This window comes from Melanaphis sacchari, unplaced genomic scaffold, assembly GCF_002803265.2.
Source record: "Melanaphis sacchari strain LSU unplaced genomic scaffold, SCAv2.0 Contig261_pilon_pilon, whole genome shotgun sequence".
In the NCBI taxonomy this organism is placed as follows: Eukaryota; Metazoa; Arthropoda; class Insecta; order Hemiptera; family Aphididae; genus Melanaphis; species Melanaphis sacchari.
Genome location: NW_020271135.1, coordinates 1,001,699 through 1,014,590, shown reverse-complemented (window position 1 = coordinate 1,014,590; position 12,892 = coordinate 1,001,699). Strand labels below are relative to the sequence as shown.

At 29.7% G+C, this 12,892-nt stretch overlaps 2 protein-coding genes across 2 annotated transcripts in view; both read left to right on the top strand.

The window, feature by feature from the left end:
- Positions 1 to 3,347, top strand: part of LOC112595203 (potassium voltage-gated channel protein eag) — a 203,580-nt gene extending 200,233 nt beyond the window's left edge. The window contains 5 exon segments of the mRNA XM_025340329.1: positions 1,089 to 1,341; positions 1,764 to 1,960; positions 2,049 to 2,987; positions 2,989 to 3,028; positions 3,031 to 3,347. Coding sequence (XP_025196114.1) covers positions 1,089 to 1,341; positions 1,764 to 1,960; positions 2,049 to 2,987; positions 2,989 to 3,028; positions 3,031 to 3,239 — 1,638 coding nt within the window. The 3' untranslated portion in view covers positions 3,240 to 3,347.
- A 7,554-nt stretch (positions 3,348 to 10,901) lies between these two features.
- Positions 10,902 to 11,933, top strand: LOC112595249. Its single transcript, XM_025340385.1, has one exon. The coding sequence runs from the start codon at positions 11,036 to 11,038 to the stop codon at positions 11,915 to 11,917; it is 882 nt and encodes a 293-aa protein (XP_025196170.1). The 5' UTR covers positions 10,902 to 11,035; the 3' UTR covers positions 11,918 to 11,933.
- The last annotated feature ends 959 nt before the right edge of the window (positions 11,934 to 12,892 follow it).

Here is a 12,892-nt window from a genome sequence, read left to right as displayed (position 1 = left end):
TATTAAGCCATCTAAATATATCACGTTTAAATTAGAGTATAAATTATTTATTGTAATTCTTATTCCATCGAAACGTTTAAAATAAACGACGTATAAATATTTACATTTGACGGACAATCATCGCTTTAAATTTCCTAATATGAATCTTTTTTTTCAAATGAATATCTCATTTAGCTGAAAATCAATTTTAAATTTATAAGACACAATTTGATCACATTTAATGATGTTATTGTTTACTACGGTATTAACATCCATAATCATGATATAAAACTGATCTATCTATAAAATAAAAAGTTTTAAATTTTTTTATTTTCTAAAACTGTATGTCTATGGTAACTAAAAAAAAAAAAAAAATGACTATCTAAGTTCTAAAGGATTAACTGATGTGACTTATAAGTGTTAAAATATAAAAACAATTTTTGATTAAACATCCTTAGGGAATTGATAATGTCTAATACCAGAGATAATAGAAATTTAGGAGCAAAGTCTATTAATTTATATTAAATTATCATAATTAAATATTTTTTGAGCTCAAAATACACTTATCACAAAAATCTTTCACATTCAAGGAATTTTTTTTTCTACATACAAAAATAAACATACTTTACAACTGTTAACATGATGGATCTTCATAGTTAACAATTATGTATAATATTTACAAATTTGCCTTATATACATTTCTTCATACTGAAGTTTCCTTATAACATGATTCTTGTTCTTGAATCGATTGTTGGTACTACTAATAAAATTTACGAAATGTCATAATCTAAAAATATGATTTACAAATCAACCTCTAAATGAACATAATATATGCTTAAATATGGTTAAGATGAATATTTTCATTGTGGTCGATTAAAGTGGATAAGATTATTTTAATACTTTATAACTGATGTGGAGTGGAGTCCAAGTAGCCCAACGCTCAAATAATTTGGTTCCCAAACGATATCGTGGTTATATCATCCCCAGATACAAAATTGAAGTGATTTCTATAAAAATGTAATCAATGCAATCGCATTATCACCGTCCTTATATTAATATTGTTTTTGTGAGTATAATATTTTTGTAATTATTGTGTTATTTTTTATTAGGTGTTAAATTATTGTCCGAAAGACATGAAGGCGGACATATGTGTTCATCTAAACCGAAAAGTGTTCAACGAGCACCCGGCGTTCCGGTTGGCCAGCGACGGGTGCTTACGCGCTCTGGCCATGCACTTCACAATGAGCCACTCGGCACCCGGTGACTTACTCTTCCACACCGGCGAGTCAATCGACTCACTGTGCTTCATCGTAACTGGTTCGCTAGAAGTCATACAAGACGACGAAGTGGTCGCCATCTTAGGTTAGTGTTATATGGATAAAATAACAAAACTATACTGATATAATTATACTTTGATATAACAAAATTGCACTATAAAATAAAAGTCAAATTTAAGAAACTAATAACTCGATAAAATGTATTGAGCTAGAAATAATATGATATAGTTATAATTATTGTTGGCTCTACGTTTTGTTTTCATTCAATTTTGTTGAAATTATATTTTAAATGTCATTGGTTTAGCAATATATTTATAAATCACTATAATTGTGATATAATGCTGTGTTTCATTTTGCGTTTAAATGTTTTTGTATTAATTCGCAATGAATTAATTCATAAACATTAACATTTTAAATCTATTCTTGTCAATAATGGGGTAAGAAAACGTATTGCTGTGATAAAAAAAAAAAGATTAGATCTGTATGTATAATTATCTTTGGATTTAGGTAAGGGTGATGTATTTGGTGATTCGTTTTGGAAAGACACAGCGCTAGGACAATCTGCAGCAAACGTCCGTGCTCTCACCTATTGCGACTTGCACACCATCAAGCGTGATCGGTTGCTAGAAGTGTTGGATTTCTACCAGGCGTTTGCAAATTCGTTTTCACGGAATCTCATACTGACTTATAACCTTCGACATAGGGTACGTATTTGGTTGTGATGAAGCCTATTACTGTTTTATTGATTATCAATTTTAAATATTATTTTTTTTTTTTTTTTTATCATTTCAGTTAATATTTCGGAAAGTTGCGGATGTTCGCCGAGAAAAAGAGCTGGCTGAAAAGCGAAAAAATGAACCACAACTGGACGAACAGCGAGATCAACTGGTTAGAAAAATATTCACCAAGTTTCGAAAGGATCGAGCTCCCAGTCAGGTCCTCGGGATGCAACAGGGTGCAGTAGCGGCGTCGGGAACGTCTGCGATAACGGCGGGTTCTGACGAGAGCAAGTCTGAGGTCGCCACCGGCGACGCTTCGGACGGCGTCGGCGGTGGTCGTCCCAAAGTCTTACCGCTTGTGCTCAGGCAACAGAGCGAAGATCAACAACAGGCATCTTGTTCGTCGACAGGCCTCAGAACAGTAGCAACTGTGGCGGCGCCCAAAAAGGTATCTAAATGGGGTAAAGTTTTGGGTGGTGGTGGAAGTTCTGACTCGGCAGACGCATCTTTGATGAGTGCCCAGAGCGCGCCTTCCAAGATACGTGACTCACCAGGCCGGTCGGTCGGAAACGGTCACAAGGTATTCCCAAAGCTACAAAAAGTACCTACTACCGCCGCCGAACCATTTATTGGCGTAGGCGGAAGCCAGCGACAGGAAACGATCGATGAAACGGACGAAAGGGTTGGTGGCAGTAGCAGCGGTGGTGGTAGTGTACCAGTACCGGAAGAAGAATCCACAACTCCAGCGCCGCCTCAACAGTACCAGGTCACAACAGTTGAATCGCCATCACCTCCACCGCCACCGTGCCCTGCGATGGTTCTGCCACCACCGCCGGATTTGGACGTTCTGGCCAAGATCGAAGACCTCCGGTCCGATCTCCGAGATGAGGTACGATCTATCAACCAGCGACTAACGGCCATCGAAGATATGATGGTCCGGATCGTTGGGAAGTTGGATGCTCTGACTGTCGCCTCACCTGCTCCATCACCGTCTCCAATCGCATCGCTTCGGCCACCGGACACGCCGGAAGCAGGACGCCGGCCTGGGTGCAGGACCAAAAGTACAGATGATCTAAGCTCGCCAGCCACACCCAAACTTCCACCAATGGTCCGGCGGCGGCGCAGCAAGTCCCGAACGCGATCTTCGTCATCTGCACTGCCACCTATGCGTCCGTTCAGCCCCAGAGATACGTCGCCGCCGCCGTTTCCCCGGACTGATTCGCTCAAAAAGCCGTGTCCGCCTCGGCCCAACGACTTCCTGTAAGCACGCTGTACAAGCGGCACACAAATAATCACTGCAAAAAAAAAAAAAACTATTATTGACATCACAATAATAATTATACAATTATGTGATAACGATATTATTACTATTATTACGAAAAATCGATTGCGTTTTTACAATTATAACAAAAATATAAATATATATATATAACATAATGTATTAAAATTGTGTACTACGTAAGATGTTTTTTATTTTATTTATTTTTAATTGTTATGCGTGTGTATTTTGGTATATTTTTACGTTTTGTTTTATGTCTTGTAATATTTTACGTACTCAAATAACTGATTAATAAATAAAATAAACAATAATATAAATAGGATAACGAACCTTCGAGAGGGAGAGAGCCGGATCACGAAAATATTAATTGAGAGTGCAATATTTTTAAAATTACTTAAATAGTAATCATTTAAAAAACAAACATATGTTGTATGATTGAACAATATTTAATTAATCTATGTTATATATTCGTTACACGTCTGTCAAATTTTCGTTTTTGATGAACGACGTTTACTGTAATATTATTATTATTATTATCACCGAGTGTAGTGCTTTCCTTACAAATATCTCAGATGTTTTTCCTCATATAAGAATATAGACTCCCGTGACCGTTACCTCTCCCCTCTAAAGTTTCCTATTCGGTCATAGCAACTCTAGTCCCGTAAAAATAAAATCGAGTAAATTAAAATAAATCATAAAACCATTTACGAAATCACGACGTTATTATTCCATACTCAATCAGTTAATTTTCTAAATTACTATTGAAGTATAACAAAAACAGATAAAAAAAAAATAAAATTTTAAGTTTTACTTAACAATACTCAAATTTCTTTTGTGGTTTGAATAATTGTTTTCAAAAGTTTGATCTACTTTGTAATAACACATATTATTTCGAACAATATTAAGAATATTGCGATCCCTAACAATGATAACTCGTTTAATTATTTTGATCTCGACTAATTTCGGACTAGAGTAGTTAGGAGCTTTCGTTTTTGAATGAGGTGCATTATAATTATTTTATTTTATCTAATTATTATTATAACAAAATATTATAACATTTTACCAAACGTTTACTACCTTCTAATTAAATTTAATGACTTTTATCTTGATTTAGTGCCTTCTTCAGTATAAGATCAGATAGTATTATTTAATATTTTATAAGTAATTTAATGAATTTCTGGACTTCAGGTATTGTGTAATGTCGGTAATATAATATATCGAAATAAATACGTTTTATTAAACTCTTTAAATTTTCAAATCCAATAGTAAATATCATAAGTATTTTCTATTTTCAATGACATGAGTAATCAAATAATGTGCGTTATTAAAAAAATTAAGTTTAAATGTAATAACTAACTATTAACATTTACAATAATATAGTCAATTACACCAAAACGTTCTACAGTACACAGTGTTTAAAAATCTGAGTGTTTAATTGTTACGAAAATGATAAAACCAGTTGTTCGCAATGTCTTTTCTAAACAAATCAATCAACGAGAACAATCATTTAACTTCAATTGCATTTTTAATAATCATATTCGCATGGGCTTGTACTGGGATCTTAAACGAAATGTTATGATTTTATTTTTTGGCACTCAGACTATCTAACGGGATGTCTTTTATGCGGTGTACAAACTAAAAAATAATACATATGACTATTTGCGATTGATATTCCCCACTAAAAGTCGATTGTTCGTAAATTAAAACAAATAAAAATGACGGTAATATTGAGTTTTAAACGACAGACAATAAATGTGCACTGAAATTGGCGATTAACTGCGTACTCGTACTCAACGCTAATTGATTTAAATGACTATTACTTTGTGGGCTCTGTAAATTTTGGTCTGTTATACGCACCGAATTTTTTAGATGTAAAATAACATAAACTCACAGAATCACACTGTCGTGTAGGGATAATTTGAAAAAGTGCCTTCCGCATATATCCTGTCGCGGATTAGTCGGGTAAAAAATGAAAAAAAATCGAAATATACAATGATTACCTAATAATTCTAATGTATACCTAGTAGGCGGTGTATAATAATAATGATAAATTAATGTTAGAAGTACAAAAAAAAAAAAATGTTTTCTTAAAGACTTTTGTGACTTGCATACCTTACAATTTCGTAAGGTTTTAATAATATTTTAATTGTTTATATTTTGAATCTAATTTTCTATCGATTTTTGGCACAACAAATTCTTTCGTCTGTAAAATGTGACTTTTTATTATTATACAACAATAAGTATTGTAAACAATTTTCTTATAGGTAAATTCAACGCACGTGTAACATTTTAATAATGCACTTTTATTTTAGTAAAAAATATTTTGAAAAAAATTAAAAAAAAAAAAATTAAAATACCATACATTTACAAATGTTTTTAAAATTTTATTTAAACATTGACTTTTGTTGTTGTTGTTATTGTTGTTTTTTCTTCTTTATTAATTTCTTTAATTTTTATATAAGCAATAAGTTAAGTTTGATAATTTCAACACGATATTTAACATTTTGTTCTTCTTGAATCATAATATTGTTTATTTATTTGATTATTTCACATATAGATTATTGTTATATTTGATTTGTTTACAATTGCCACTTGTACGAGTAATTCTGTGCAGTTCACATTTATGTATATAATATAATATTGTCATCAGATGTGTAGTTTTTTTATTATTATCATTTATTTATTAATTATTTAGTCGTCTTCAAAAACAAAAAAAAAAAAAAAACAAAAACTTTACAACTACATAATAATATAATAGCTCAAAATGTAATGTTTATTGTCCTTTGTTCGATTTAATTATTAATACGGTCACTATTATATTATATTTTATACACATAGTGTTTAATTTTCATTTTTTTTTTTACATTCCTGCACCATGTCGTGCTCAATATTAGATGATTAATTTCTATTCCAAATTAAATATCGCTGCCTTTTGTCGGAGTGTTTTGTTATATTATTATTGTGATATTGATAACGATTATAATGTTGTAGACTGTTTTTTTTTCTTCTTGATTATGTTTAAAAAGATATTTTGTGACTTCCACAATATAATGTATGATATTATATTATAGTAATATTATGTTTAAATAGTATGTAAGCCGTTGATTTTGTTCTGTTATATGTCGTTTTTTTTTATTTCGTTCTTCATTTATTGTAGCGTCGTAGCAATTGATTTATTCTATTTGATTAAATTTATTTTCTATACGATTTTATTTCACTTTGTAAATAATAGGCACGGATTAGAAATGAAAAAAAAAAACAATTGTATTGTAAATTTAGCGCTCGTGTATAAAATGTGATTCAAATTTTCGCTGTGCAAATCAAATTAATTAACATTGTTTCTGAAAAAAAAAAAATGTGTACTAATTTTGCATGTGTCCCATCCAGTTTAGTTTCTTAAAAATTCGTTATTTTTTTTTGTCAGTTACCAAGTAATAATATACATTTTCTCATCAAAAAAATATTACTAGATTAACCAAGTGATAAAATAATACGATATGAGAGAATTTATAAGAACTAACATCACGACCATCACGTAATCAATAATGTATTGTACCAAATATTTTATTTATTGCATAAGGATTCTTGAGGAATAATTGTGTGTATTATTGTCATCTCATTTGTTGGTTTATGCAAACCTAACCTAAAATTTAAAAAAAAAGGTTTGTAAAAATCATTGTAGGTATAATGTTTTTAATTTAAAAAATACAATTCATTGTTTTACCATCAGTTTTGAAATGTTACTAGAAAATTCTTCAAAAATTATTATAATTTAGCACTTTTTCTTTACATTTTAGATATTCATCAAAATGATCTCCATAAAATTTACACTTAACACTTTATGGTATACACATTACATGTGTCATACTAACAAGTGAATTAAATAATGAAAAATCATAGTCCACGAGCCTATTAAGAAAATATATAATTGTATCATTTATTTGATATAATATTAAATCATGCCAGTTCAGTTAATAAAGTTCATCAATAGTATAAATAAATAAAAAAATTATTACAATATCAATGTTCATTAACTAAATAGGATTTTACAATTAAACTTTTCAAACGTTTATCAAAAATCTCAAAATATTCAATGATAAAATGATAAAAGTGTATTTTGATTGAAATATTCGAAATATAATATACCTAATAATTATAATTATATTATATTATAATATAATATCTGAAACGTGGACACAAGATACAACTAACAACCAATATTTAAAGTAAAAAACAAATACTTTTATGTGTAAATATCCTAGCCTTAGTCTTTACCAATTATTTCTTTTTATAATATTTTTGTGTACAGCAAACATATTATAAAGCACACAAAATTTAATTTAATTTACAAAATTATATTAAAATATACTATTGCATACATCTTCAAACTATATTTTCCTTAAACTGTGACAAAAAGTTTGTACCATAATAGCCAATCATAAACATAATAGTTCATCGAATATCGGTTGTATAGTTGTCACATATTTGTTATTTTTATTACATAATATAACCGAAATTATTAGGTTCTATTTTCAACGAGAATTTAATAAAGTATTATTCATCACAATTATAAATTATTATATCTGTAAATATACGAAAATATATATTTTTATAATTTAAAATTTATCATGCATTTGCAAGAACCGTAAAAAACTAAATTGTTCGCATAATAAAACTGTATTCAAATTAATCTACTCATTGATTGGAATGTGTAACTCGTTTCTACGGGATTTTGAACTCTGAATAAAAAGTTATAACCACTCGAGAATCCAGCGTTTAGTTAAATCTACAAAAGTGAAAACCAATTTCTTATAAAATTCTTATGTCGGTGGAAAAAGGGTTCAACTCCCATAACCATATCACCATATGTTATTTATCGGACCCCTTTGAAATAATAAAGCCCTATTTTGATTTAATTACGTGTGACGGTTATTGTTAATTTCATTGTAGATCGTATCTATATAATATTTCATTTCGGCTACCGTTGTAACTATAATACTACCTGCAACAAATTAACCCACTCAATCAGTGGCGTATTTAGGTTTTTGTCACGGGGGGGAGGGGTATGACTTTATAATTGAAGATACCAATGAGAATATTGTACAGTATATTATAATATTTTAATTCTTGCAAATTTAATCAATTATTGATAAAAAAAAAAAGTAATAATAATAGTTTTTTAAATAATATAATGACTATAATTATTTGTGTGTATACAGCCTATGGGGGGGCATTCATCCCCTTGATCTCTCCCCCCCCCCCGTAAATACGCCACTGTACTCAATTATAAATGCTGTTCTTCAATGCGATCTGTGCATTGTGAACTATTATACGTCTAATGATCGTCACAAGCGAAATTCTTTATACTTTGTTTCGATGTCGATGATATTATATTATGACGCGCTTATCGAAAGTATGTGATTTCTTCGGTGCGAAATGACAATGATTAAATTCGATTGGTCATGACAGCAACGGTGAGCTTTGGATTTTATATTGATCCAGTCAGGACATTGTGCAGTAAGGTTTGTGAACAATACAATTCTATCTAATTTCAACGATATATATTTTCTCTTTTCCAAGAAGACCATGTCTTCTTGTATAATAGAATAAAACTGTGGTGGGTTTGTTTTTTATTTGACAGATAAGTTTGAGTTTAGCTGAATCGCAGTCACGGATACGCGTTTCACCTTATCCATACATAAAGTATATTACCTAATTATACCTATCTCTATTTTGACAATACGGCATATCTGTTTTTTTCTGAACGCGAATTGTGGTTTTTGATTTTTGGTTTTCTAGTAACACGGATTTAGATGTTTATCAATGAGAATAACAAACAAATCATTATCCGGTTTAAGTTGTCTTACCATGATAACCATATCGTATCTATATATACGAATTGATAGCTAATTAACGTGCTATCAAAGGGTAGGTACTCGAGCAAGTATTAAATGATATTCTACTGAGATCAAATACCTTTTGCGTGCAGTGACACTCAACGAAGAGCGTGTTGGCAATAATAATATGTACTTTACAAGCAATCACAAGAGTTGTAATGAAATCCGACCGGCAAAGAATGTACTGGTCCGTCAACGTAGTGAAAAAACAACATATGCATAACGCGGGTAATAATGAACGGATTGTTTTTACGGATTGTATCTGACAATTCCAACACGGTGAGCAATAAGAGTTCTCGATGTTGAGCAAGCGTTCGCATAATGGTGGAGGGTCTTCTTTATTCTCGCTCTACCCATTTAAAATGGTAACCGTTCGCGATATAAACAAACGCGTGTGAGTGTGGAGTGCGTTCAAGTACTAGTTTAATTCGCATAGCGTAAGGTACCACTATACCGTTGGTGTTGAGTGTAAACACTGTACTATTTAATTGTATAGTGTTTACCTGAATACCTAAATCGCGTATATGCGTTATAAGAATATTATTGCATTAGCATAACTTATGTGTCTTTTTTGTAAGTGTGAAAAATACATTTCTTTACAATATATTTGTACCATACCTCGTGACCATGCTACGAATTCGCTAAATTAATCTATTGAACGGAATTCCGTGTATTAAGTTGATCGTGACATATAAAGAATCCGAGTGATCATCTGTGAAACTGTTATCATAAATCGCTCGTATAATCTCAATATTGTTAAAATTTAAATTATTTTAATGGTTATACTGTTGTCTGAACAATATGATAATATGACCAAATATTGACTTTGTGTTATTTTATAAAATAATAAAATAATGTAATATTGATAATATGTATATTTAGGTTTTAGCTATGGTTCAGATCATAAAAATAAAATTTAAAGTTTCTGTCACCGTTATGGTTAATACCGGTATTAAAACCGATCTACATCGTATTTTATTATACGTTAGTAGTATTATTGGCATATACACAGAGTATTCTATAGTATAAAATACAATTTATATTAGTTGTTACGTAGTATTTAAATTAAATGATTTGTAATATTAGATTCACACTGGTAAATACGAGTCTGTGATGTACCATATATTTTATTTTAATTTAAATTACCAGGTGATCATAAAAAAATAAAGGTCTAATTTGACTAAACGTCAAAATTCACAACTGAATAAATATTTTTTGTATTTAACTCGTAAAATACAAATATTTACCAAAGTACATAATTTTTAACTAACTTAAAAATATCATCAATATGTTCTAAATTAAAAAATAAAAAAAAAATTCACTTTGAGTTTTTTTTTTTTTTTTGATTAATCATGTTATACAATTTACTTGATATATTATAATATATTATAATCAGACAGAGAAAAATATGAAAATGCCTGAAATAAAACTTTTTTTCTTGCTACAGTAGTATTTCAAGTGAAGTAAAATGTCACAAGTACTCTACAAAATGTATTCACTTAATAACCCATCAAAACTGTAAATACTTTTAATTAATAAATTTCTCATTTAAGATTTTATTTCTATACTTATTTTAACTTACTAATTTACATTAATCATTATATGATTTACTAATTATTGTTATCGATTTTTATACAATTATAATTTAAACTGTTTACATATAAACTACTTTAAATTTAATGATTTATAAATATATATATATATATTAGTTTATCATCAGCTACCACGACGATAGGAGGTTTCTCGCTCCGCGTCGCTCGCTTATCTACGTACTTTGTACTTAATACTGTCATACGTGCCTTCGTTTTATGCCTACTACTATTATTAATAACGCTTAATAGTAATTTACCTAGTGATTACGTTTTATATCGAATTCGCCGTAAAATGCTATGTAATATATGTAATGACGATGTTTTTGATGAAGATGAAATAAAATGCTCATCCTGTAATGGCTTTCACCATTTTGGTTGTGTTGCGCTAAGGGAAACGGCTTTTAGAAAAATGTCTAAAAGTGCAAAAAAAAATTGGTGCTGTATCAAATGTAAAAACGCCGTTAATAATTCTATTTCGGAAACGCCTATAATTACTCGTGCGGATATTAAAGTGGATCAATTGCTAACAAATGAATCTTTCAAAAATCTCGTTGACTCGGTAAATTTCATGAGCGACAAGTTTGATACATTTGGTAGTCAAATACAAGAACTTGTGATATCAATTAACACTATGAGGGAAGAAAATAGAATATTAAAGGAGCAAAATAATAATCTGCGTAATGATATTAATTTTTTGCAAAAAAGAATGAATAATTTAGAACAAAAAACTCTCGATAACTTTGTGGAAATTATTGGTGTTCCTGAAATAAGTAATGAAAATTGTAAGAAAACAGTGGAAAAAATTGCTACATCTCTAAAATTGAAAATCGAAGTTGTAAATGCGTTTCGTGTTCACTCAAAAATCAAGACACGGCCAAGTAAAATTGTTGCGGAGTTAACTATGAAACAAAACAAAAAAGAAATGATTGAACTATCCAGGAAAACGAAGTTAACAGGTAGTAATGTTGATGCTGACTGGAAAAATAATGCTATTTATGTAAATGATAACCTAACTCAATTTAACAGAAACTTATTCTTTAAAACTAAAACATTTGCTCGTGAATCGGGATATAGATATGTTTGGTTTAAAGATACAAAGCTATTTATAAAAAAAAATGATAACTCGAAAGCATTTCTAGTAGACAGTGAACTGTCTCTAACAAAATTAACTTAATTTGCTCTACCTAATATACACGCACTCTAAAAAAACTCTAAAAAAAAAAAAATAAAAAAAAAAAAAATATTTTGTAATGGAAAAATTATGTAAAGGATACTTGAATCATAAAACAAATTATTACGAATCATTTAATGAATATGTATGTATAAATAATATCAACAACAACTACTTTAATATAATATGTTGTAACATAAGAAGTGTTAATGCTCACTTTGATGAGCTCCTTTTGTTTTTGGGAAATGATAAAAATTTTAATGATATTGATATAATTATTCTTACTGAAACCTGGCATAATGTATTATCTTGTAACTATGAAATAGTTGGCTATAGCTTGTTCTTTTCATCCATAAAGAGAAATCAAAATGATGGTGTAATGGTTTTTGTCAAACATTACCTGAGCTTAGAATTTTTTGAATATAATTTCGTTGACTCAAATATAGTTAAATTACACTTTCCCAATACAGCTGTTCCAATTAACTTACTATGTGTATATAGGTCACCCAATACTGATAATGATGTCTTTATCGAAACATTAAGTTACCTCATTAAAGAAAATAATTATAGTAACACGTTAACCGTTATTGCAGGAGACATGAATATCAATATTGTTGGTGTTCAAGAGAAAAAAAATGATAAATATCTAAATTTACTGTCTGAATGTGGTTTCATATCTTTCATAAATGTTTTTACTAGATTACCTGCGGGTTTTAATCATTCGTGTCTAGACCACATATTAATTAATTGTAACGAAAACTTAATGAGTAAAATTAATTCGAGTGTGATACTATCAGATATCACAGATCACTGTACAATATGTGTTTCTATACCTAACAATGCCAAAGTAGATAATAAGGACAAAAGGTTTAACATTATTGATTATAATAGAATTGTATCTAATTTAATTAATGAAAAATGGCATAAAGTGTATAATGAATTCAACGATGCCAATAAATGCTATAATGCCTTTGAAAA

What these genes read in the sequence shown, in the direction of transcription:
- LOC112595249 (XM_025340385.1), top strand. Translation starts at nt 11,036, where the DNA reads ATGCTATGTAATATATGTAATGACGATGTTTTTGATGAAGATGAAATA.